Raw genomic sequence first — 25813 nt, 5'->3', positions numbered from 1 at the left:
TCGCTAAAAGCCCAAGTAGGGGCTGTCATCTCCTCCTCCATGTACCAGCTTAGGAAGATCCGTAAGATCAGCCATTTACTTTCATCACCTGCATTAACTCAGGTTGTTATCTCCCTGGTTCTGTCCCGCCTGGATTTTTCAAACTCTATTTATCATGGACTCCCTCGGTGTCTTTTGCACCACCTTCAGGTTGTTCAGAACCAGGCGGCCCGTCTCATTTACGGACTCCCTAGGTGGCAGTCGGCAAAATCACTATTACAGCAACTTCACTGGCTGCCAGTTGGACAAAGGGCAGCTTTTAAGGTGGCGTGTATTATCTATAAAGCCCTTCATTGCACCAGTCCTGCTTTCTTGCAATCTTTAGTTACGGCCCATCGACCATCATGTAACCTACGTTCTGCTCATCTTCACCTACTGACTGTTCCCAGAGTTAAAACCAAGAAGTTCGGTGGCCGCTGCTTTGCACTTCTGGCTCCGTCCCTCTGGAACTCATTGTCTCTTTCTATCAAGTCGAGTCCCTCCCTACTCAACTTTAGGAAACTGCTAAAAACTTCCCTTTTCCCTCTTCCTTGCTAGTCAGCTTACTGTTATTTTTCATTTTGTTCCGTTATCACTCTTATGTGGTTAAGCGCCATGAAACCTTTGGCGTCAGTGCGCTATATAAATATCACCTAACATAACATAACATAACATAAGTGTGTTACATGTCCTGGTAGTGACAAACAGTAATTTTGGTTTCTCACTACTGTGGGGCTGCCCTCCCAGAGGAATGCAGTGGGGATTCCCTGATACGTGTTTCAGTGGTAATTCCTGATATGAGAGACACAACATGGTCAAGTTTGGTATATTTGGAAAGGTAATAATAAATGCTGCCCAATGGTGTGCACAGATTTATTATAACTATTTTAGAAATGCCACTTTTAAAAGTTGGCATTTCTGTGTGCTATGTGTCTGCCTGCCTGATGTGGATTGGATGTCTGGCTGTTGGGTGACAGGGGCTGGTGAGGTGTGTGTGGCTCCCGGAGGAACAGGGTGAGTCAGCGCTAGGCTGAATGGGACATATGCATTTGGAATAGTGGGAGGAGAAGTCCCTGGTCCTTGAGTAGGTCTGTGCCTAGCCTGTACAATGTTGGCCCCACCTCCCTGTGTTATGTCTGATGACAAGCCCCCACCTGACAAAGGGGATGAGGAGCCTGGTAAACAGAGTGCTCCAATTCCCCCCTGAACCAGTTTTGGCTGGTTCCCCCAAAGCCCTGTACTACCGACAAAGAAAATTGTGATATAAATATAGAGGCTGTGACCCCATGAAAAGTGTGCTTGTTTCTGTGCTGGGGGCTACTGCTGTTGGGCTCCAGGAAGAACGGCCACAAGGGACTGCCTCCCTGCTGGTAGTCCCTGTGAGCTGGCCTGCCTGGGCCCAGCCTTGTGCCCCTAAAAACTTTGCTGCTAGAGCTGGGGCCCCTAGTAACTCGTGAGCGCTTTACTTTTGTTTCCAAGAGGAAGAGGGGCGTGCGTGCTCCGCAGCACTGTGCTGCACATCGTGGAGAGGGAATCCCCAGCATCGGGATTCTCGCGTGCTCAGACGAGAAGCTGGAGCCCACCCCGTATTTCTGCCATAATTTGGAATTTCAGCGAGGCAGGAGCCCACCCCGCACTTGTTCTCATTTAAATGGCTGATCTATGCGCCCTGATTTATGCCCCTCAATGTGATTTATGCTTATGAGGTTATTGCATACTGTGTTTATGCTGTTGAGGCCTTGTGCGTAATGTGTTTATGCTAATGAGGTTTGGGCCTAATGTGATTTATTGCCTAATGTCATGCTATGATATTTTAGGATGGTGTCTAATGCTAATGTGATAATACTTAGGTCATTATGGGACCAGTAGTTACTGGTTGCGTTTTATATTTACTTACCTGTTCTGATGGTTCTGACAGTGGCCCAATTGGCCCTGTCCTGTATAGAATCCCCTGTGAATATTGCCTGTGCCAGTTGGCCCAGTGTAAATGTGTGATTATGTTTCTAATGTGTTTATGATAATACAAAGGCTATGTTTTATATAAACTTGTGCGGAGTTTCTTTTGTGGTGTGTCTAGTGTGTTGCTGCTGTGTGTGTGTGTGTTGCGCAAACGCTTTACACATTGCTTCTGTGATAAGCCTGACTGCTCATGCCAAGCTACCAAGGGGGTGAGCAGGGATTATCTTCAGCGTGTAACTCCCTTGCCCTGACTAGAGTGGTGGTTTCTGCCTGGCTTAGACTCATGCCCTAGCCATTTCTAACACATATACATGTAATGTAAAGGCAGCCTGAAAAACAGTGCTGCCTTTAAAATGACAGCAGGCAACACAGTAGTTCATTAAGTCTGTTGGGCCTGTAAACCTACATGGTCTATTTTATACTAGGGGCTTACAGATATGCTGTCAGCACCAATTGCAATTAAGCCTAATAACCCTAAACCTTATAATGAAAGCACTGGCCATGGGTCTGATAAGCAGAGCACTGGGATTAGTCAGAGTCAGTTACCCCCAGTATCCACAAAAAATGAGGGTGATCAGGGCAAAAAAGATGACTTTCTCAAATAATTCAATTGGCATACAAGAAAGCTAATACTAATCCTGATGGCATACATATGATGCAATGTTCCCTACTGTGTCACAAAGGACATAAGATATATTGAGTATTCATGCTTTTCAATCCGATAGCAAGTCACAGAATATAGCAAGCAATGTGAACGAAACTGTTCCATTGTGTGTGGCAAGCATTTTGTTAATGTTTGGGAGGGGTTAGCAGTCCACATATATATATTATAATTCTGATCATATAGATGCACATATAACCTCAATAACCTATTTCTTTTCCATGCCAACAAAATGGAAGCCAGCTATTCAGACTACACTCAAGTATGCCTAAAGGACACAGTTTTTCTAATTTAGCTCTCTATTGTTTTTCCAAACTATGTGGTGTTAAAAACTGGTCATTTTACCCAGCATACCCCTGGATACTCATCTGTTCACTTCCTGTCCCTCACTATATACACTACAAAACATCCAACACTAAATAGTTTCTGGTTCATCAACACTTAGTCTAGATGGTTGGGTTCAAAAACAATGTTGAAATTACCTTGAGTATTTCAACCAAATAAATTACAGTCCTGTTTCATTATGTATACCACGGGTATGGCTGCATTGTTTTTGTTACAAAGTAAATTATTACTTGGGGTGGATGGAACTCCCCCACAAGTAGTAGAGTCATAATCCTGTTTGTCCCACTGTAAACATTCCCACAGTGCACCTCGCTCCCAATAACTAAGAGTCTGTGTGCATATCCCTCTCCTCTCAGTAATAAGACATTGTGATAATAGGTTCCAGTAGTCGTTCTAAACTTCTAAACTGCTCCTGGCCAATAATAGTAAATGGAAATCCTGAATCAAGCCTTAATTTTACTTCCTGTCCATTAACTCCAATATCACATCATGTTTATTTTCTATGATTCCAACCTTGGATCGTATCTCAACCACATCCTCCTTTCCACACTCGAAGTAGGTTTCATTAAAAAAAGAATTCTCCATCTTCAGTGATATTATCAATTACTTTAACAGTATGGTTGACACTTCCTTTGTTGCTTAAATTGGACTTGCACACATGAATAAAATGTTGATTCCTGCTGGCCTAAAATAACACATTTGATTTTGGGCTGAGCACAGTTTGGCATTCCCCACATGAGACTTGCTACCACAACAGGAATATATACATCCATTTTTCTCAGGCACACTTTTGCATGCTGGATTCTCATATGAAACCTACATTTAAACAGCCTTATGTTTGTCTCCTGGATTGTACATTTGTCTGATTTCCTTACTTTGTGCACCCATGCTATTCTGTCTCTCATACATGGTTCAGAGTTATAAGTACTTCTGGCTATGTTTTAATGCAGTTTATAAGTCAGGATCTTCAGTTGAAATATTCTTTTCTGGATTTTCTTTCTATTGACTTTCTTAATTAAATGGTCTCTAATGATTTCATCGTTAAGATGTTGATACTTGCCTGGGGTTGCTTGTGTTCTGAAAGTGGAAGCACATTCCTCAATAGGTTTGTCTGGAAACTGACACCTTTATAATTGTGGCTCTAAAACTATACTTTACTTAGGATTGAATCTTTTATCCAGAGGTTTTAAGAGTGAGACATATTCATCAACTGTGTGACACTTAGAGTGACACTTTCTTGTGAGTAAAAACAAACATTGAAGTGCCTGGAAATGAACAAATATGTGAAATGAGACTCTTATGAGCAACAGGAAGTTTAAAAAGATCTTGAAACTGCAGCAAAACACCTGGAATGGAATGGAACTAATCTACTGTGGCAGTGCAATGTCTATCTCCAGACACAAGCCAGTGCCCTCAGCTGACCTCCCAACACACGTGGAGGCAGATGAGTTGTTTATCATCATGGGCCCCACCTGAGTGGTAGCAATGTCTGACTGGGGGACTAGTGTGTGCTGAGGTGGGGACTGCAGGAGTCAGACTTACAGATGTTCTGGCATATTTTGAAGACTTTCCTCCCCTGTTCTGCCTTTGATTCAATAATCAGTGTCCACTAGTTTACTGCCTCTGTTATCCCCAGCATCAGCATTTAGCTTACGTCTCCTTTCCCTGAATGGTCCCATACCTAAGACCATTCTTAACCCACATTAAGAAAGAAGGAGGCCAGATACCCTCCCTTTTGTACACTCACTCCATGCTGAAATGCTTTACCATCTTTATGCAACAGGTGGCTTTTACCAACTTACCAATGCTTCATATTTCATGCTGCTCCAGTCCAGCGACCAGAGGCGACATCAGTGTGGCAGTGGCGGGTATGGCATGGAAAACAGTGAGGTGGCACCTCCTTGAAACAGGTAAGGCACCTTCCCTGGATCCAAGTGAGGGCTCTGCAGTGTCCTCTTCTGGGTAATGGATTGTTAGTCTATTAACCTCTTCTGTGCCCATGATGAGATAGTCTCGTCATGGAGCATGGTTGCGCTGTGCCCATGACGAGACTATCTCGTCATGAACCCCGCCTGCTAATGTAACGCCCGGCACAGGAGGGAGAAAGGGCGTGGCACTGAAGGGGTTAAAAACCACGCCGTAGACTTATGCTGCCCTGCTTGGCTGGATTAAACTAACAGCCTGTGTGGTTCCTCTAACAAATATGTAGAGTTCAGTGTGAGTTGTCCATGTTGACTTAGGAATGAATAAGGGGCCACAGTGTATTTCTACACAGCAAGCTCAAGCAGCACATAACTCACTGGGATAGGCAGGGCAGCATTATAAATGCATTACTTATGCATGTTAGTGTGATGATATGCACACGACACCTAAAATACTTCAGTCTAACCCCTGATGTGTGGTACTGGCAAGGGGGGACTTTTTTGTTCTTTTTAGTGGTGAAAGTGCTTCCATCAATGGTGTCAAGGTATTGTTCGAATACCTCACGCCACTGCTTCCAATTCAAAAACAGTGTTCTATGAGTTCACAAGAAATGAGAAGGAGCTGAATTTTTTTTCAAGTTCAAGTCACATGAATTGCCCTAAATCAGAGAAAATGCTAATTCACCAGGTATACCATTCATGATTCTATTCTATTCAGCAGAATGTATAAAGTGCGTGGCTGCCTACACTGGGTTTCCCAGCACTAAGCAGATAAGGAGTAAAAGAGGGAAAATAATTATTCAAATAGAAAGGTCTTTAAAAGTTTTCTAAAAGAGTCCTTAGATTAGAATTATTTTAATGACTATGCAAAAATGGGTGAAAGCAGCCAAATGTTTGCCACGTTTTAAAAATGTACATAGGAATTGTTAACAGAGGAGAAATATAACATATCAAACATGCAGATTCATTAGCACTGATGAGTGTTTCTCTGCAGTATTCATATTTTATGACTTATTAGTGAAATCAATGGGGCTTGCCTGTTATTTTTAAAATGACCGCCTCATTGACTAATGGCCACATTTTGGCTTTGTTCAAATGTTGAAAGATGGCTGCGTTGTGCTTCAGAGGTTTCTATAGGTGGTGTGTATTTTGTGCAGCACGTACAGAAGCATGACACAAAATGACCACCCCCCACTGATTATGATGAGGTGAACCCAAGTATCCCATACCTCGCAGATATTTCTTGGCCTTGGGATGAAAAAGGCCCCCTTGAAAGGTTGGGGGCCCACCTGCGCTGCATGGGCGGCAAGAGATTGCAATAGGCCCCTGAACAAATATAAGCAGGCAGAAACCAATCAAAATGGGGTCACAGGAGTGGCATCAAGAAGTTAGTCTGCCCCCGCAATTTCGGTTAAGTGGATGAGTCTAGTCCTGAAGAAGTTTAGGGGTTGGTTAATTCATAGGCGGGGGGGGGCTTTAGCAGCAGTTAAATCTCCTCAGCCTGAAGAGCCAGTTTTATCCGCACTGTGGGCCTGCATTCAGTGTAGGGTGGGATTTCCTTTTCAACTTTTGGATAGATTTTCTGCGATAAGGCTGTATATATAGACTAATTGGCTTAATTGGGAAGGAAAGACAATGACAGAGAAGTGTGCTGCCATCAGGGAGGTACTTCAACCCTGTCTGCGGCCAGGAGGGATGACCTGATGAGGCACGGGGTGCTGGAACAGGCTTGGGTTGGCCTCACTAGGCTGAGACGTGAGGCTGCAAGTGAGGTGGCAGCTGCCGTGTTGGTCTGCTCAGCCATGTAGTGAGCCACCTGGCCACTGCTATACTTTGTTGCACTTTCACAGCCTTCAGGCCCGGGCACGGACCAGAGGCTAGAAATAAAAGGGTCAACCATCGCCCGTGGTTGTCGTCGTCCACTAACCATAATTACTGTGACTGCCCGTAGCCAACCTAGTCCCCCTCTCTCTAATAAGCCCCCTCCACAAGCACCGCGCACGTTCACGTTCTTTCTAAGGGTTATACGATGAGGGTCTGAAGAGAAAATAAGGTGAAATAGAAAGTTGGATCCTTACCCACAGCCTTGAAGCTCACAAATCATCTTTATTGTATGACTTGTGTTCACAGCGTCAGGTTCATTCTTCAGCCATTTCTGAATCTCCTGGATGGATTTATCATCTGCACAAGCGAAGGTGATCTCGTTGAAATACTCACAGGCTGGCAGAGTGTAATGGATGTAAGGGCCATAGGAAAGTCCAACCAGGGAGTCTCCTTTAACATCACCTGTTTAGAAAAAGTTCATACTTGAGTGAACAGAAATCGATAAAGTGTTACACGTAATGTCTCATCAGCTAGAGAGAATAAATGGACATGTCCATTTCACTCATCATTAATATTAATATGTTACATATTGTGTTCCTCTTAGGACACATGAGGCTACTGCATCCCCTCTTAGGCTCTGCCTTGACCCTCACCACTCACCAAATCTGCCTTAGGGTCCAGGCCCTACAACCTTTCATTTGAGATGCAGTGTCTCAGTGGTGGCAAAGAAAGAAGAGTGTCATTTCCTTGCATACTTGTTAGTTTCAGTATTCGGACAGGATGGGTGGATTTTGGGTGCCATGTCATTGCTTTCTTCAGGTCTTTAGTAGATGGAGTTGCCTTTTCTTTCAATGAGAATAATCAGCCACACTACAGCATCCCACTTCTTAACCATTCTTGCTGTGATTATGCAACATATTTATCAACAGAGCTGTGGTGCTGTCATAGGTATGTTTCCTTTTTCCTCTCACTCTCTAGCCTATCTTATATTAATATGCCCCTCTTTTCTCTTTATTACATTCCCTGTTCTTTCTCCTGCTTCACTTGTTTTTTTCACCTTTCATTTTATGCAGCTGTGTTGCTTCAGTCACTTTCCCTCTGTACCTTACATTCACAAGCTTTCCCTATACCTGTCCTACACAGTGCTTCTTGTTTCTTTCAAACTAGCAGATTCAACCCCTACACAAATACTTCAACTTCTTAGGGCAAATGTACTACAAAAGTGTAAGCCACATGTCTCCATCCCCATTGTACAGCAATTTATTTTCTCTTGTGAGGGTGGGTGACCTCCCTCCCTAAACCCCTCTCTGATCCTCCCTAAGCCCCTCTTTTATCTCACTAATCCTATCACTTTTAGTGATAAGTCTGCCCCTTTCCCCGCAAAACCCCTATGACCCTCCTGCATTTACAGCTAAAATCTATACTTACATGTGCGGAGATTCCTCAGTCGGGTCAGGGAATTCCGCACATTTGAGTATAGGCAAAACATACATTTTGTAGTATGTTTTGAAGTACTAAAAAATGTACTACAAAGGGCCGTTTGTTAATCAGGCTGCCAACTCTGGAATCAAACAGGGACATAAATACAACAGACTTTTAGGCACACAGGACAGGTATCGAAATATTGGCTAGATTATTGCTGGTATTTATTAATTGCCCGCAACAGCTCATGGTGTATAGTAACCTGTGGCAGAGCTACACTACTGGTCAGGTGGCAACCCTACTTGTTGACTATAAGAAGCAGAGACATTTACATCTAGAACTACAGGTAAGAGGGTGCTTTCTAGTGTTTTGGATTAGAAGACAAGATTTCTCTTGCATCCAGCTCAAACAGTACATGCACCAGGTCACTTACTCTCACCAAGCCCGATTCACATGTGTAAACTTAAACTTTTGTAAGGTAAACTTAGACCAACAATCTACCTTCACTACTTTTGGATATTCACAAAGGTAAACTAAGACCAAGAGTATAACTTTACTAGTAGTAACTTAGCTTTGTGAATAATGAAATGTAGTTAAGTTAGTCTTTTGGTTTAAGCTTACCTTTGTGAATACCAATAAGTAGTACAGTTAGGTTTTTTACAAAGGTGTACATTTATCTTTGTTAATTGGGCCCGTCATGTCTATAGCCTGCAATCCACACATCCTCATATCTCCATACTGACACCACAAGACATGGCTGACTGCCTCTCAATAGAGACAATAGGCAGCTCTCTTTAGGCTCTCAGTGCTCATCAGCACATTACTTACTAAGTGTGAAGTCCTTCTGAGATCTCCTCTATTCTAGATGCCTGCCAGAAGGTATGCCTGGTTGCTCTCCAGGATTAATCCCACCATTAACTGACTGACTTGAAACTTGTACCTCAGCCAGCACTGTCCTGAGTATTCTAATGGTAACCACGATTTGTGGATTCCCTTGGAGGGGATAGATAAAATCACCATAATAGAGGTACATGTTGTGTTTTTCATGAAAATGAGGGAAAAATGTTAATTGCATAAAAGTGTCTGGAATTTTTTCCCTAAAAATGGCATCAACAAAAGGTTTCCTGTGCTAAAGTTACCATCTTCTTAGCTTTCATTAACAAGCAAAACTGAATCAAAAAGCTATTTCCTTACCTTAATTTAGCATTTTTCAAAGAGGTAGCCCATGTTTACAAATGTTTGTGCTTTCAACCTACATCCAGTTTTTCGTGGAAACTGGTCTGGAATCCATAGGTCATCCCAGAAAGCTATTGATTTGAGAAAATTCAACAACATTCTGAATTCAGCAAGGGGTCATTTGTGTACATCAGCTAAGGGTTTCTCAGATAAACTAGCTGTTGAAGTAAAACAATAGTGAAAATAAGTAGGAAAAAACAGCCATTTGTGGCAATGTTTTCATCTTTTAACAATTGCAATTCGCAAAAGCAATACACCATTATGGCTGCTAGAATCTTCTGTTTGCTAGGACATACAGGATTTGTAGGTTATAAAAGAACCTGAGTCAACTGGAATGCACATTACAATCTTTTTTTTGTGAACAATTCATTTGGTAACTTATATGGAGTGAAAAATAGGTTTCAAGGAAACCTATGTATTTCTAAAATAGATCCCTGTCGTGGAGTTTAGGAGCAGTGGTTATTTGCAGATCTTTGAATTTGTGGGTACCCATATTAGCAGATGATTCAGTGGGCATTTTTCAAAATGTCTTCTTTGTCACGCACTAGCTTACGTTTGGAAGGCACAAATTCAGAGAAATCCAATTGGTAATAACAAATGTTCTACAATTATGTGTCTACTGATACAAATGACACCTCAGTTGTGGGCGTAGGCCTAGAGCCCATTACAGAAAAGGGCTCAAAAATCAAAATGGACACAACACATGTTTTCTCTAAAACCGACCCTTTTTTTCAATATGAGTATCTGTGGATTTTGGACCCTAGCTCAGCTGGCACCTGGAGAGTCTTTGCAAAATTGCAATTTTTTAAAAAAAACTACCTACCCAGGGGAATCCAGGTTGGGGTGGCATGAGTGGCTATCACCAGCTTTTCCTACGTAGAAGCCCTTGCAAACCCCAAATGTTGACTGAAAACACACATTTTCTCCAAAGAATCTGTGGGAGCAATACATTTCCGACATGGACACATCACATTTTTCCACTGAAAACTGACCCTAATTTTGCACTGTGGGTAGGTGTGGAATTTGGGCCCAAGCTCAGCCTGCACCTAAGGAAAGATAGCAAACCTGTATGTGTTTTTTAAACTATGCATCTAAGAGAATTCATGGTGGTGTGATCCAACTCACATTTCTGTAAGGAAAACTTCTGTAATCTTTCGGGAGCCTCAAATGTCATACCTCCCAGAAATCCAACAAGTCTCCCAGTAAAAATGTCACCTCACTTCTGTGGGTAGGCCTAGTGTCCGCCACAGAAATGGATTCAAAACACAACATTGACATGTCACATTTTTCCTCTGAAAACTGACCCTTTTTTGCAATGTGGGCATCTGTGGCTTGTGGTCCGTAGCTCTGCTGGCAGCAAAGGAAACTTAGCAAAACCTGCACATTTTTTAAAACAAGACACCTAGGGACATTTGTGATGAGGTTACTTGAGAGCCTCTCACTAGAGTTTCTTACTCAGATGCCTCTGCAAACCTCAAACCTTGACTAAAAGAACACTTTTTCCTCACATTTCTGTGACAGAATGTTCTGGAATCTATAGGAGAGTTACAAATTTCAATCAATCAATCATCAATCAACAAAGCTTTATTTCGACATGTAATATCATAAAAGCACATTTAGACATAAAACACAATTCATTAGAATTAATCAAGTAGCCTTCTGCCTGATCAGCCATGCCCAGCCGAGGAATTTAGCCACCCCGCACACTATAGTAGTATTAGCGTCAGTCTTGAGAATTTTAAGTGCAACGGAGTAGTCCCTCGTTCCAAGCTCCATGCACACAGGTTTGAGCCATTTCAGTCTGGGTTTTAAATAAGCTGGGCATACAAAGAAAAGATGAGAGATATTCTCAGTAACACCTGGACAGTTTGGGCAATCGACGGGAGTCTGGTGTGGGGGATTCCACCTACTTGTACGATCACGAAGGGGAAGGGTCCCAAATCTAAACTGAACAAAAAGTGATATATCCCTAGGATTCATAATAAAATCGAGGTAAGGTTCCAGGTGGGCATAGCCTTGTGCTGGCGAAATGCCTCAGTCAGTCTGCTTGGGTTTGGATCCCTCTGCTCCTGGATATTGACCCATGCCCAGAAGGCTCTCTTGGTTACTTCCGTTGATAACGGTGCCCCAGAGTCCCAAGCGGTTGTGAGGCCTGTTGCCACCAGAAGCTTCTTTATGTTAACAAGCCAGTCTATTTTATGGGCTCCATGAAGGTTCATAACCTCTCTTAGGCGTATCTAGAGAGCTCAGGGGTACGCCATAGCCGTGCCCAATATAGAAGAGGACGCAGAGTGACTAGGTCTTTAATAGACCGCCGGCCCAAGTCACTCAATAGTGTCTTGGTTGGAGTGCCCCTTGGGAGCGATAGAAGCTCCCTGAAAAACTTGTTTTCTCCAGTAACAAGTGCATCTACACAAGCAAAACCCCATAATTCTGCACCGTAAAGGGCACAGCCTACAGCTTTGGCAGCGTATATTTCTAAAGCTGGAGCAATGGGTTCAGTAGTGGAGGCACGAAATTCCCTCCCTAGAGCTCCTACTACCCGCCTATGGTTTAGCACCATGTTGTCAATATGAGGCTGCCATTTGAGTTTATCAGAGATTCTAATCCCTAGGTAGTCGAACTCTTTAACACGCTCCAATGGCTTCCCATCGAGAGTCAGGGTGGATCTAGATGATCTGCTCGGGTTGAAATAAAGGAGTTTGGTTTTGGCAGTGTTGATGGCAAGGCCCTTCAACTTGCAAAACAAAGAGAAGCGATCCAGTAGCTTCTGTACTCCTGCTGGTGTTTTCGATATTAAAAGTGTATCGTCCGCAAAAAGTAAAGCTGGGACTTTATCCCCCGCCAGGACAGGGACATCAGCATTGACTTCAAGCAGGAAAGAAACTACACCATTCACAAAAAGTGTGAAAAGTGTAGGGGCCAATAGACAGCCTTGGCGGACCCCTCTATTCACCGGGATTTTATGAGTTTTTTGCTCCTGAGACCCCCATCTAATGCGAGCATAGTTACCTTCATGCATCCGAATCAAGAGATTCAGAATACATGGAGGAATCCCCATCTCGTCCAGGGTCAGCCACAAACGGTCACGAGGGACCAGGTCAAAGGCGGTCTTGAGGTCAATGTACGCCAAATAAAGGCCGCCCTTGCCAATGGTGACCACCTTCCAGTATAGAAGCACCAGCCTAAATGCCTGGTCGATCGTGGTTGTACAAGTCCAAAAACCCGCCTGAAACTGTGAAATTATATCATTATCATCTGCCCATGAGCCAGCCAACTTCTGTCCAGTGTCAATAAGACTAATTGGGCGGTAGTTGGCTGGGTCCCCCCTTGGACCCCTCTTGTAGATAGGGATTACCTCGGCTCCATTCCAAGAATTCGGTACCGGCGAGCCCTCCAGCAAAGCATTAATAAAAATCTCAAAGTAAGAGGCCCATCCCTCGACGTTGGCTTTAAATAAATCACCCGGGAAACCATCTGGTCCCGGGGCTTTAGCAGATACAATCTTATTGATGGCTGCTTCGACCTCCCTTTTCTCTATCCTAATAAATGAGGCCTGATCAGGATCAATAACTGTGATCCCAGCTCGGGGCCATAGGTCGCCCATTTGCTCATCCCCTAAATATAATTTCCTGAAGTGCTCAAACCATTCCCTACCCGTTATGTGGTTGGGAATTTGGTCCGGTTCGCAGCTATTAGATCTTCTCACTATAAACCAGAAGAGCTTGGCGTTCTTTGAGTGGCATGCAATTTTTATACTATCCCAGCACAGCTCTTCCCATTCCCTCTTTGCAGCTACGAGGGCCTGCCTATAATGCAATCTTGCCAGCCGAACATCACCCGGATTGTTAGATTTGATGGCAAGGACCAGGCTATCTTTTGTCGATCTGCAATTCCTATTAAATCACTTCTGTGCTGGCTTAACACTCGTCTGACGCTTTTTGCTGTGATCAAGAAATAAAGTGCTGATCGAATCTATAGTTTCCACATAAACTTTTACTGCAGCAGCAGGGCCAACCCTATCCCTGCAAACTGCAGAAAGCTTAAGAGTCTGATCAGCAAGAATTTCTTCGAGGGTGGTTAGTTTTAGGTCACTTAAGGAACCTGTTACAGTTAGATGGTAAGACTGTCTTGGTCAGCATTCGTGTTCCAGAAGAGGGAGTGAGATCTTTCCTATGCCACGTTTCCGACATTTTAAGGGACAAAACGTTGTGATCACTATCTATTGTTGGTATAATAGCCATATCTACAACAAATTTCCATGCCCTCCAGTCAACCATTATTTAGTCAATTCTGCTTTGGCAGGGGACCCTGTTAAAAGTGTTGGCTCCCATTACGTCAGAAATCGTGCGCCCGTTGACAGCTCTTAGCCCAAATTCTAGCGATAGAGCATTTATTTGGATAACAACCGGTGACCATCTCTTCACTGGCTTAAGTGACAATGAAGGAATGCCCCATCTAGCATCCTTGTCATAGATTCCTAGAATGTCGTCAGTTGCAAGGGGCTCAAATGAGCAATTGAGGTCGCCAGCAACCAGAAGAAGGGAATCGGAGGGGCAGCAATGGAGCAAATCTGAAAGAGCTGAGATAGTAGGAGATTTTGCACCCCCTTGGGTTCCTCGTGCATATACATTGAAGAGTTCCCAGGAATAGTTGCTCTTGGTGCACTTGATGGAGAGTCTCATTACATCTAATGTAGGGCAAGTGTGATGGGTGATCTTAAGATTAAGTTCTACCCTAACCCATACCATGAGTCCACCAGATGGACGGCCTCGACCTACCGAGGTGGCTGGTACAAAAAAACAGGAGAAGCCCGGCTTATACAGCGGCTCAAGGCTCCAGGCTTCCTGGAACAAACACAGGTCATACCCGTCAATAAAAGCATTCCAATCCGGGAGAGAAAGCTTGCTGCGCAAACCTGCCACATTCCACGAAGCAAGCTTAAGGTGGCTGGGAGAACCATCACAGGGAATTGGAACACTTGGGGAATGATCCAAATATAGATCAGTATTATTAATAACCCTCTGTATTGATATGACGGGGGTGGATAGTTCTAGACCCGAAGATTTTAATGATGTTGTGGAACCAGAGGTACAGCAACCTAGGGGGAGCAAAAGACTAGTTGATGTTCCCCCTCTACCCTGGAGTCAGTGGACAGCCTCCAAACTACTAAATCGATTTTGGGTGGAAATAGAATCTAGAGGTGGTATAGGTCTGGGCCAACCCCCTTGCGGCAATCCCCTCCCATTCCGCTGTACCAATGTCCACCCATCCATTAGTGGAGTAAAGTGACCAGGGGGATAGAAATAGGTCAGGGGAAGAGAGCGAATAGATGTTCCTGAACTTGAGTGTCTCCAGTTGCAGATATACTCAACTATTTTGGGGTCATTGAAGTTGATTAAAATGCAATCCCCCCTTATGTTTTTAGCCAAGTGACCTACCCATGGGACCCTCCTAACCATGAGTATCTTGCACACTGTGTGCATGGGCAAAGGTCTATTTTGGTTGAGCCAATGCACAACCCTGTTCTTTAGAGTTATGGGAGATTCAACTTCATGCTTGCCCAATTCGGGGACCCCTGTTAAGATTACCACAAAAGGAGAAACCTCTGGAGGCAAATTTCCTACCATCCTGAGTTTCTACGCATCACCTGATATGAATAGTGCCCCATATTTGTGGGAGGGCCATGAGACCAGCAAACAAAGGGCATAAAGATCAGTTATAGGGTTAGTTGTGGTGTTTGGGGACGTGCTCAGCAGCACCCACCGATGTAAACCTACCAACCAAACACATATTTGAAAAGTAAACTCCCAGGTAATACCAGAGTGATGTGCCTTGTCTGAATCCCACAAATATTTCCTGTCTACAATGCCCACAGACCTCAAAATGTGCCTAAAATCACTAATTTTCATTACATTTCTATCATGGAAAATTCTGGAAACTACAGGAATCCACAAAAGTCCTACCACCCAGCTTTAACCCAAATATCCTGCACTACTTTCATGGCTGGGCCTTGTGCCCACAGCAGGAACGGCTCAAGCCAAGATCAATGGGAGTCTCCTCAAGATCCAATGTTGCCATTACCAAGGCATGGTGCTGCCTTGCTCCCACCCGATTGATTCCACAGAGCCTACCCATAACATCCAACTTCGAAATGCTGACATACAAGTCTATACATATGGAAATGTACATACACTTTATAAAACTCCCAGTATGACTCTTCTTTGGTGTCTGAAATATTTTATTAGGGATCATTATAAATTTCTCTTAGCAAACACAGTCCTGAGGATGGAGTTGCCGATTGCTGACAATAGAGACAGAAATACCGAAGATGGTTCCACTTATTCTTTGGAAATCAACTCTGGGATCCACATCAATGAACCATCTGCTCTAAAGGATTGACTGATTCCCTATACAGAGGGGACTGGTCATATATCGATCTATGGTCACATGTATTTTATACAGGCGCGATGAATGACCTCACACCCCATGTTCATCTGCTAATTACTTTTGCATTATACAGCCCATTTGAAAAATACTCACATTACGTACACCTGTTTTCATTTGTTTGCTTCAGAAATTGTCTTGATCTACCGTGATCATTTTGGTTTTCTTGGTTTGTTTCTTTTGAATGAATCTGTATGTCACCTTCTGAGACATTAGAAATATATATTATCTACTGGCGGTCGCCAGTAGATAGTTATAGTTAGGACCGTGTTTCCATAGGAAATCTGAAAATTCTATTTTGAATAACTTTGGCGCCGGTTGACGAATCCTCGCAAACTTTTCAAAATAGGTGGGGCGCTCCACTCCGCTCCTACCCTGAAAGTCTCAGGGTGATTAGTCAAGCGGGGCCCGAGAAAAAGGGGGGTCCCAAAACGCATTTTCCCCATGCATTTTTCCATAGGGACCTTTAGTCCAAGGTACAGCCCGAACGGCTGAACAGAATTATTTGAAATTTGGCAAAGAGAAAGTCCTCAGGTCAGGGATGTGCCTTTTCAATATCTGGAGTCAATCAGTTCAGTAGTTCCTGAGAAAATTTCAGTTAAAAGTACATATATATCTATAGGCGCGCACCGTACGCGTACGGTAAGCATACCGTACGCGCACGCTGCCGTGCGCGAGTGTAATTCTGATTGGTGGTTACATGACAGTAAACATTCCAGTCGGTCGAAATCAGGAAGTGTCGGCCGCCATTTTGTCTCTCGTAGTCTGAGGCAGTGAAAAACAAAGGTGGAGAATGTGAAAATGGGGCAGGGTGGACAGTTCCTGACCCCCTAGCCTTTGTCAGGGGGTCACTGAAGGACCCCAAGGATGAAAAAAATATTTTTTTTTTCGAAAAAGCGCGGGGTGTGCGCACTGTGCGCGCACCCCATCGTGGGCGCTTGGTGCGCGAAGCGCATGGTGCGCGTACGGTGCGCACACGGTGAAGGACCTGAAAAAAATATATATTAATAAATACATAACTTAGCATTTAAAAAAACGTACAAATTCACTAAAAAAAACATAGGTTTCACACACGTTATAGTTAGGAATTAGCATTTAAAAAAACTTGCAAATTCACTGAAAAAACCATAGGTTTCACACACGTTATAGTTAGGTATTAGCATTTAAAAAACCTTGCAAATTCACTGAAAAAAACAGAGGTTTCACACATGTTATAGTTAGCTGGACATTTCACTCGTACAAAACCATTGAAATTTCCCCGTTATAGTTAGTTCAGCTAACTATAACTCGCGCGCCCGCAATCCACTGCTGATGACGTCACATATTACATCACTCATGACATGGTCAGTGACATCACTCATGACATGACTGATGACATCTCAAATGACATCACTGATGACATCACTGATGACATCATCCATTGAGTATGTATTTCTGAACAGTTTTAATATGTTTGATATATATAGGGAAAGGCCTGTTGAAGAATGAGTGTGTAATGGGTGATTTTCTGTGGTGCGTAACTGACTCTATAAGTGAGTCGTTAAATGTATCTTACTGCAGACTAGTGACTAAACTGTGTAAATGTTTGTTTGTGTCTGTGTGTTGGTGTATAAGTGGTGGCATGATTTTGTGAATACCTATATAAGTGTCTATATGAGTTATTGATTGCTTGTCTCAGTATCTGTATGGGTTCCTGAGTGTTTGTGCGGGTAGGGTATGTGTGACTCTATGCATAGATGTGGAAGTGGGTGATTCTATGGGTGCATGGTTTTAAGAGTGCATCTGTGAAGGACTGTATGGTTGAGTGAGTGTATGTGTGTGGGTGTGTCACGGATTGAATGTATATCTCAGTGGTACATTTGTGACTAACTACATATGTGAAAGGCAGTATATATGCGTGTAAGAGTATATAAGTGGGTAGATGTGAGAGTGTGTGATTGTGAGAGTGACTGTATGGATGAGTGTGTGCTAGTATCAATGATTCTATTAGAGCGTAAGAATGTGATACTATTTTTATGAGTAAGTGAACTTGAGTGTGTATAACCGCATAGGTGAGTAAATGGGAGTGTGATTATTTGCATGACTGAGTAGGTGTGAGAGTACCTCTATGGATGATTGGTAGTGTGTGAGTGTCTATATAGGTGTATAAATGCATATGATAGTTTTGTATGGAGTGACTGTAAGTATGAGTGACTGTACAGGTGAGTGTGTGGAGGTGTATGAAGACCTAAAAGTTAATAAGTGGGTATGCAGTTATTGGTATTGCAGTATGTATGGTTTTGAGAATGGAACTCTTACATTTTGAGTCGGTATATCAAAGGTTATATTAGGGTGTGAGAAGATGTGGTAATTTATCACATGGATGACGTCATCAGTGATGCCATCAGTGATGTCATTTGAGATGTCATCAGTGATGTCATGAGTGATGTCACTGACCATGTCATAAGTGATGTAATATGTGATGTCATCAGCAGTGGATTGCGGGCGCGCGAGTTATAGTTAGCTGAACTAACTATAACGGGGAAATTTCAATGGTTTTGTACGAGTGAAATGTCCAGCTAACTATAACATGTGTGAAACCTCTGGTTTTTTCAGTGAATATATATATATATATATATAAATATTTAAACTTGAATGTGCATGACACCCTTGTTGGCCATATACCATTCCCTTAAAAGCTCTTCAAAAACTACTAGAGGCTTTCGGGTTTTCCCCGTAGGAGATGTTAGACTTGTAAGCCTTAGGGCAGTCTACCCCAAAACGTTTTGACTCAATTTTTGCTGATCTGTTTTTGTTGGGCTTAGGACTCTGGACACTTTACCACTACTAACCAGTGCTAAAGTAAATGTGCTCAATCCCCTGGACATGGTAACATTGGTTTATCCACAATTGGCATATTTAATTTACCTATAAGGTCCTAGTAAGGTATGTGTACTGTATGTGCCCAGGGCCTATAAATGAAATGCTACAAGTGGGCCTGAATCACTGATTGTGCCTCCCACTTAAGTAGCCCTTTAACCACATCTCAAGCCAGCCACTGCATATGATGGTTTGCTACTATGTCGCATGTGGCATATAAAACCCCTTGCCAAGGCTTAAACTCCCCTAATATTACACATACATCACCCCTAAGATAATATCTAGGTAGCCCGTAAGGCAGGGTGTTGTGTAAGTAAAAGGCAGGACACATACTTTTTAATTTTACATGACCTTTAGTGAAAAACTCCCATGTTTTTTCTCTACTGTGAGGCCTACCCCTCTCACAGGCTAACATTGAGAATAACTTATTGCATTTAAGAAGTGCAATTTGTGAATGAAAATGAGTAGAACTACCATGTTTGGTACCTTTGAACTTGTATTAAAAAACCCTCTTTAATGTCACAGTTGGATTTATTATTACAACTTTAAAAATGACACTTTTAGGAAATTGGTGTTTTTCTGCTCTTAAGCTTTGTGTTCCTGCTGCCTGTCTCCAAAATGCATCTGGGATGGGTGGCAGCTGGGCCTTGTGCATTCCCTCTAGACATCCACACAAAAAGGAAGCTTAAGTGTTCAAGATGGCCCATTCACATCCTGATGGGTCATCCTGGGTAGAATGATGGCATAGCTGACACTTACACCTGAATGGGCTGTGTCCTACTCCTACAGAAAGGACTACTTAACCCCCTGTAGTGAGTTTGGAGTCAGGTCAGGAAGTCTTGCTCACTTAAAAGGCACCACCCGGTATAGAAACTGGGCTTCTGACCCTACCAACTCAGTACACTCTGCCAGGAAGAATGACTGCTGTGCTGCTCAAAAGCTGTCACTCTGCTGGACTGCTGACCTGGAAGAATTGTGTTTTCTCCTGTGCTGACCTTCCTGCTGCCTGATGCCCTCTCTGCCTGGGTGAGAATAACTGGACCTACACCACTTGAATGGGAATGTGCAGGAATCGCTGTTAATTTTGCAAAACCTACATGCAGAAGGAATTGAGACTCCTAAATAGCGATTCCTTAAAAATTGCTATTAAGGAATCGCAATTCCTTATCTCGATGCATGTGCCCCATTGTCTTTTAAGTTAAGCCTACCTGCTCTGTGTAAAGCTACCAGAGAGTGAGCACAGGTTAATTCAGAGTGTTTATCTAACATACCCTGACTAAGATTGTGGTCCTTACTATGACAGGGTACACACTTTTGCAATTAGAGACCCAATTTCTAACAGTCTACACCATGACAACGTGGCCTATGCTCTGTCCACTGTTATCAATCAATCAATCAATCAAGGTATTTATAGAGCGCACTACTCACCCGGAGGGTCTCAAGGCGCTTGGGGGGGGGGGGGTGCCGCTACTGCTCAAACAGCCAGGTCTTGAGCTTCTTCCTGAAGAACAGGTGGTCTTGGGTCAGGCGTAGGTTGGTCGGGAGGGAGTTCCAGGTCTTGGCGGCCAGGTAGGAGACCTTCCTCCTGTTGTCGCTCTTCGGATGCGGGAGACGGCGGCGAGGGCGTGACTGGTCGATTAGAGGTGGCGTTTGGGAGCATAGAAGTTGAGGCGGTTGTTGAGGTAGCTCGGGCCTTGGTCGTGTAGGGCTTTGTGTGCGTGGGTCAGGAGACGGAAGGTGATTCTCCTGTTGACGGGGAGCCAGTGCAGGTCTCTCAGATGTCTGGAGATGTGGCTGCATCGGGGGATGTCGAGGATGAGTCTGGCTGAGGCGTTCTGGATCCGCTGGAGTCTCTTCTGGAGCTTGGCGGTGGTTCCGGCGTAGAGGGCGTTGCCGTAGTCCAGTCAGCTGGTGATGATGGCCTGGGTGACCGTCTTCCTGGTCTCGGTGGGGATCCACCGGAAGATCTTGCGTAGCATGCGTAGGATGTTGAAGCATGATGAGGAGACGGCGTTGACTTGTCTGGTCATGGAGAGGGAGGAGTCCAGGATGAAGCCCAGGTTGCGTGCGTGGTCTGTCGGTTTGGGTGCGGTGCCCAGGGCGGGGGGCCACCAGGAGTCGTCCCAGGTGGAGGGCGAGGAGCCCAGGATGAGGACTTCCGTCTTGTCTGAGTTCAGTTTCAGGCGGCTGGTCGTCATCCACTCGGCTACGTCTTTCATCCCTTCGTGGAGGTTGGTTCTGGCGGCGGCGGGGTCGTTGGTCAGGGAGAGGATAAGCTGGGTGTCGTCGGCGTAGGAGATGATGTTGAGGTTGTGTTGGCGTGCGATGGCCGCGAGGGGGCTCATGTAGACGTTGAAGAGGGTGGGGCTGAGCGAGGATCCTTGAGGGACGCCGCAGATGACTTTGGTGGCCTCTGACTTGTACGGTGGTAGGCGGACTCTCTGTGTCCTTCCGCTGAGGAAGGAGATGATCCATTCCAGTGCCTTCTCCTGGATTCCGACGTTGCTGAGGCACTGCACTAGGGTGCGGTGGCAGACAGTGTCGAATGCTGCGGAGAGGTCTAGGAGGATGAGGGCCGCCGTTTCTCCGTTGTCCAGCAGGGCTCGGATGTCATCGGTGGCAGCGATGAGGGCGGTCTCTGTGCTGTGGTTGGCTCGGAAGCCAGACTGTGAGGGGTCGAGGGATCCATTCGTCTCGAGGAAGGCGGCCAGCTGCTTGTTGACGGTCTTCTCGATGACTTTGGCTGGAAACGGGAGGAGCGAGATGGGGCGGTAGTTTTTGAGTTCGGTGGGGTCCGCTGTTGGCTTCTTCAGTAGAGCGCTGAGTTCGGCGTGCTTCCAGCTCTCAGGGAAGGTGGCGGAGTCGAAGGAGGTGTTGATGATGTCCCGCAGGTGGGGAGCGATGACAGCGTCGGCCTTGTTGAAGATGTGGTGAGGGCAGGGGTCGGTCAGAGATCCGGAGTGGATGGTGTTCATCGTGCGGGTGGTGTCTTTTGTGTTGATCGGGGTCCAGGCGTTGAGGGTGGTGGTGGGGGGCGTTGGTGCGGTTGTGTGCTGAAGCTGTTGTGTATGTCTGTGATCTTGTTGTGGAAGTAGGAGGTGAGGGAGTTGCAGAGGTCTTGCGATGGGGTGATGTCGTTGGTTCCGGCGTTGGGGTTGGAGAGCTCTTTCACGATGTTGAAGAGTTCCTTGCAGTTGTGTGCGTTGTTGTCCAGCCGGTCCTTGAATGCTGTTTTCTTGGTGGCGTGGATCAGTTGATAGTGCTTCCGGGTGGCGAGCTTGAGGGCAGTCATGTTGTCCGGTGTTGGCTCCCTTCTCCAGGCTTTCTCGAGGGCTCGGCAGTTCTTCTTGGAGCTCTTGAGTTCGTCGGTGAACCATGGGGCCTTCTTGCTGCCGGGTCTGCTAGGCAGGGTCCTCAGTGGGGCAAGTTCGTCCGCGCAGTTGCTGATCCACTTCGTGAGGTTGTCGGCGGCCTGGCTGGGGTTCGCTGAGCTGGCGGGAGGGTGCTGGCTCAGGGAAGCAGCGAGCTGGTCTGCTGTGATCTTGTTCCAGCTTCTACGAGCAACCTGTTGCTGGTGGTGGTGGGTCGTGGTTCTTCTGAAGGTGAAGTGGACGCAGCTGTGGTCCGTCCAGTGGAGTCCGGTGGTGTGGCTGAAGACGATGTCCTTGCTGGATGAGAAGACGGCGTCGAGTGTGAGTCCGGCGAGGTGGGTGGGGGTGGTCACCAGCAGCTTCAGTCCGAGGTTGGCGAGGTTGTCAAGCAGGGTGGTAGTGTTGCGGTCGTTGTTGTTCTCCAGGTGGAAGTTGATGTCTCCGAGGAGGATGTAGTCAGCGGAGGGGAGGGCGTGCGGGCTGATGAAGTCGGTGATGTCGTCGCTGAATTGTGTGCGTGGTCCCAGGGGTCAGTAGATGAGGGTGCCTCTGAGGGTGGTCTTGGGGTCGGTGTGGATCTGGAAGTGCAGGTGTTCGGCGGATGTCAGGGTGTCGTCGGTGTTGGTCGTGATGCGGATGGTGTCCCTGTAGATGATGGCGATGCCTCCTCCCATCTGGTTGACGCGGTCCCTTCGGGTGATCTTGTATCCGTCCGGGATGGCGATGGCGATGTCGGGTGCTGAGGAGTCGTTCATCCAGGTTTCCGCGAGGAAGGCGACGTCAGGGGCTGTGGTGTCGAGGAGGCTCCAGAGTTGAACGGCGTGTCTATGGACGGAGCGGGTGTTGAGCAGGATGCACTTCAGGTGGTTGCTGCTGAGTTCGGCGTGCTTCCAGCTCTCAGGGAAGGTGGCGGAGTCGAAGGAGGTGTTGATGATGTCCCGCAGGTGGGGAGCGATGACAGCGTCGGCCTTGTTGAAGATGTGGTGAGGGCAGGGGTCGGTCAGAGATCCGGAGTGGATGGTGTTCATCGTGCGGGTGGTGTCTTTTGTGTTGATCGGGGTCCAGGCGTTGAGGGTGGTGGTGGGGGGCGTTGGTGCGGTTGTGTGCTGAAGCTGTTGTGTATGTCTGTGATCTTGTTGTGGAAGTAGGAGGCGAGGGAGTTGCAGAGGTCTTGCGATGGGGTGATGTCGTTGGTTCCGGCGTTGGGGTTGGAGAGCTCTTTCACGATGTTGAAGAGTTCCTTGCAGTTGTGTGCGTTGTTGTCCAGCCGGTCCTTGAATGCTGTTTTCTTGGTGGCGTGGATCAGTTGATAGTGCTTCCGGGTGGCGAGCTTGAGGGCAGTCATGTTGTCCGGTGTTGGCTCCCTTCTCCAGGCTTTCTCGAGGGCTCGGCAGTTCTTCTTGGAGCTCTTGAGTTCGTCGGTGAACCATGGGGCCTTCTTGCTGCCGGGTCTGCTAGGCAGGGTCCTCAGTGGGGCAAGTTCGTCCGCGCAGTTGCTGATCCACTTCGTGAGGTTGTCGGCGGCCTGGCTGGGGTTCGCTGAGCTGGCGGGAGGGTGCTGGCTCAGGGAAGCAGCGAGCTGGTCTGCTGTGATCTTGTTCCAGCTTCTACGAGCAACCTGTTGCTGGTGGTGGTGGGTCGTGGTTCTTCTGAAGGTGAAGTGGACGCAGCTGTGGTCCGTCCAGTGGAGTCCGGTGGTGTGGCTGAAGACGATGTCCTTGCTGGATGAGAAGACGGCGTCGAGTGTGAGTCCGGCGAGGTGGGTGGGGGTGGTCACCAGCAGCTTCAGTCCGAGGTTGGCGAGGTTGTCAAGCAGGGTGGTAGTGTTGCGGTCGTTGTTGTTCTCCAGGTGGAAGTTGATGTCTCCGAGGAGGGGATGTAGTCAGCGGAGGGGAGGGCGTGCGGGCTGATGAAGTCGGTGATGTCGTCGCTGAATTGTGTGCGTGGTCCCAGGGGTCAGTAGATGAGGGTGCCTCTGAGGGTGGTCTTGGGGTCGGTGTGGATCTGGAAGTGCAGGTGTTCGGCGGATGTCAGGGTGTCGTCGGTGTTGGTCGTGATGCGGATGGTGTCCCTGTAGATGATGGCGATGCCTCCTCCCATCTGGTTGACGCGGTCCCTTCGGGTGATCTTGTATCCGTCCGGGATGGCGATGGCGATGTCGGGTGCTGAGGAGTCGTTCATCCAGGTTTCCGCGAGGAAGGCGACGTCAGGGGCTGTGGTGTCGAGGAGGCTCCAGAGTTGAACGGCGTGTCTATGGACGGAGCGGGTGTTGAGCAGGATGCACTTCAGGTGGTTGCTGCTGGTGTTCAGCTTGGTGGGTGCTGGTGCAGAGCCGGTCCGGCTGCAGGTGAACTTGCAGGCGCGGCAGCTGAAGGGTCCGTGGGTGCGTCTCGGGGTGGCTCGGTAGCATCCAGGGGATCGGCCGGTGTTGAGTGCGTTGAGGGTGGCGGTGTCGTACGTCCGGCGGGTGGGGTGGGCACTGCGGGGGCCAGGGGTCCTGGCACTGGGCGCGGTCCAGGCGCGGAGGGGCGCAGACGGGCTTACCTTTGGCGCGCCCGCTGCGCGTCAACGCTGCGCGTTTGCCACTCTGCCATAAGTGGAGAGTGGGGGGGGCGGAGCGAGGGAGGAGCAGCTGGGAGGCGGGAGCGGGGCGGCAAATGGGTAGGGCTGTATAGGGAAGGGGGCGGGGCCGCAGGGGGCAGCGGTGGGGAGTGGGGAGGTGGCGGGAAGCGCGGCAGGGGCCGGGAGAGACAGGAGGGGAACAAAAACACAGAGGAACAAAAAATAAACTACACGGGGCACAGGAGAAAACAAGGAGCAGAATTACACAGGCAATCGGATTCGCAATACAAACGCGGCGCAGGCGGGGTCTGAGCACCAATCAGCGGTGCACAGCAACACAGCTGCTGGCAGCGGCGGCGCTGGTGGCAACGAGGGGCAGCCTGAGCTCACTCCAGAGGAGTGTGCACGGTGCGAGGGGGTGACCGACCCAATGGGTTATGTGCACTGTGGTGATAGTAATGCACTTGTCATACAGCGAACAGATTACCTACCACATTCTAATGGCAGATAAAGGTGTCGAGCAGGCCATAGCAAGTCCATGATTTCCTCAATTAGAGTAAACAATTTGTGAGGCTACTTGCCGAGTGAAGTAGTGGCTCATTGAAGTTATGTGTCCATGCATAGCCACTAAAAGGCATAGGGCAGCTCCATCTCAGCCAATTTCCCAATACTACACTGTTGTATGCTACAAGATAATGCAATTTGTTAAACATAAGGCTGTGTGAGATAGGCACTGGGGAAGTAAAAATAAGTCTCCTGCCCCTTTCCTTGCTTAGAGCAACCTCTCCAACAACAATATAGTTTAGTCTTTCTAGCTGTTGCAGGAATGCAGTTAGAAAAGTGCCAATCCTGTAGACTTGCCATTTCCTCAACATTAGATGAACTGGAGGCTGCTTCTTCTGTAGCAGTAAGACTTTTAATGGTGATCAACTGAAAGCTAAAGAAAGTCATTGCTCATCTCCCGGGGTTCTGATGATAAGCGACAGACATATTGTATGCTACCAATTGTCTCTAGTGGGTAAACAGCTTCTTATACCAAGTGTGAGTTTTGCGACTCGCTTGTATGGCTGAAAAACCTGGTCATTCACATCCACTCCAAACACATACTTGTTGTAATCAAGTATACAGGTGGGCTTCCCCCAATTTACCACCTGTATATGTGATTAGAACTGGACATCTGAGGCCTT

General features: G+C 46.5%; 1 protein-coding gene across 1 annotated transcript in view; it reads right to left on the bottom strand.

Annotated features, from left to right (window-relative positions):
• The window catches only part of LOC146829758 (nicotinamide N-methyltransferase-like), a 120145-nt gene that overhangs the window by 46771 nt on the left and 47561 nt on the right, over positions 1 to 25813 (bottom strand). Inside the window, exon 2 of the mRNA XM_085606724.1 lies at positions 6984 to 7191. Within this exon, the coding sequence (XP_085462850.1) occupies positions 6984 to 7191 (208 nt within the window). The remainder of the gene's footprint in view (positions 1 to 6983; positions 7192 to 25813) is intronic.

This window comes from Triturus cristatus, chromosome 5_2 (genome assembly GCF_964204655.1).
Source record: "Triturus cristatus chromosome 5_2, aTriCri1.1, whole genome shotgun sequence".
NCBI lineage: Eukaryota > Metazoa > Chordata > Amphibia > Caudata > Salamandridae > Triturus > Triturus cristatus.
This window is presented reverse-complemented; position numbering and strand designations above follow the sequence as displayed.